Consider the following 1,454-nt stretch of genomic DNA (forward strand, 5'->3'; position numbering starts at 1 on the left):
TCAGTGGTGAATGAACCTCACCCTATTCCGGAAAATGGTTCTCTTGATGGCCCTTATGAGTTTCTTGTTACGAAGACTATAGATGATTGGGTTCGCCAGTGGTGTTAATACAGAATAGACTACAGCAATTGTCCGGTCAAGAGTCAGTGAATAGCTTTTCTTCAGTCTCACATACATGAAAATGATGCTCCCAAAGAAGATCAGGACCACAATGAGATGTGAGGCACAGGTAGAAAATGCCTTCTTTCTTCCTGCTGCTGTTTTAATCTTTAGCACAGCCCCAATTATTCTCCCATAAGAAACCATGATAAAGAGGAAGGTGATTAGGATGATGAAGGCATTGACTGCAAAGTCCACCAGAACATTAGTGGAGGTGTCCTTGCATGCCAAGCTAAGAAGAGGTGGAAAGTCACAAAAGATGTGTTGAATCTCATTGTAGTCACAGAAGGGGAGCTGGGAGACCAGAATGACTTCTGAAATTGGACACAGAAAGCCACAAATCCAACAGCCAGCAGCCATCCTGACACACAGAGCTCTGGTCATAATTGCAGGGTAGTGAAGCGGCTGGCAGATGGCCAGATACCGGTCATAGGCCATGGCTGTAAGGAGGTAGCATTCAGAGGCCCCGAGGGAGTGGAAGAAGTAGGTCTGAAGGAGACATCCTGCGAAAGAAATAGTCTTCTTCTCACTGAGAAGATTAGCTAGCATTTTGGGAATGGTGGTGGCTGTATACCACAACTCTAGAAATGAGAGAGCACCAACAAAGTGATACATGGGCTTATGTAGGTCTATATCTAATTGTGTGACTAAGAAGATGATCATGTTCCCACAGATAGTGAATAAGTATGCTGACAGCAGCAGGACAAAGAGCCAGGCCCTAACATGCCCCACATTGGGGAAGCCAAGGAGTACAAATTCGGACAAACTTGAGTGGTTGCGTGGCCCCATGGGAAACTGCGGTGAACAAGAATAGACAAAAAGTTAGATTAAGGTGACTGCCAAATCTATGTTCTCTCTCTCTCTCTCTCTTTCTCTCTCTCTCTCTCTCTCTCTCTCTCTCTCTCTCTCTCTCTCTCTCTCTCCCTGTGTGTGTGTGTGTGTCTGTCTGTCTCTCTCTGTGTTTGTCTGTCTGTCTCTCTCTCTCTCCTCTCTCTTCCTTTCTTTTTCACACACACACAGTCTCTCTCTCTCTCTCTCTCTCTCTCTCCTCTCTCTTCCTTTCTTTTTCACACACACACAGTCTCTCTCTCTCTCTCTCTCTCTCTCTCTCTCTCTCTCTATCTCTCTCTCTCGCTGCCCCCTTTCTCTTCTTCTCTGTCAAAATTGAAAGGTAGCATTTTAATTGCTATTATTACTGTCACTACTATTAATACTAACCTAAAATAATGATAGCAAGCTTTAAATATGCCCAATGAGTTAGGTGCCATCGTTATTCCGAAGACATTATGACATTT

General features: G+C 44.4%; 1 protein-coding gene across 1 annotated transcript; it reads right to left on the minus strand.

Moving 5' to 3' along the window:
* On the minus strand, positions 1–948 carry LOC100715677 (olfactory receptor 6N2). Its single transcript, XM_003466656.2, has one exon. It carries the CDS (start codon positions 946–948, stop codon positions 1–3), a length of 948 nt encoding a protein of 315 aa, XP_003466704.2.
* Between the last annotated feature and the right edge of the window lie 506 nt (positions 949–1,454).

This window comes from Cavia porcellus, unplaced genomic scaffold, assembly GCF_034190915.1.
Source record: "Cavia porcellus strain 051 isolate PalLab524CR breed Dunkin Hartley unplaced genomic scaffold, mCavPor4.1 scaffold_7, whole genome shotgun sequence".
NCBI lineage: Eukaryota > Metazoa > Chordata > Mammalia > Rodentia > Caviidae > Cavia > Cavia porcellus.

Coding starts and splice junctions, on each gene's coding strand:
- LOC100715677 (XM_003466656.2), bottom strand. CDS start 948: ATGGGGCCACGCAACCACTCAAGTTTGTCCGAATTTGTACTCCTTGGC.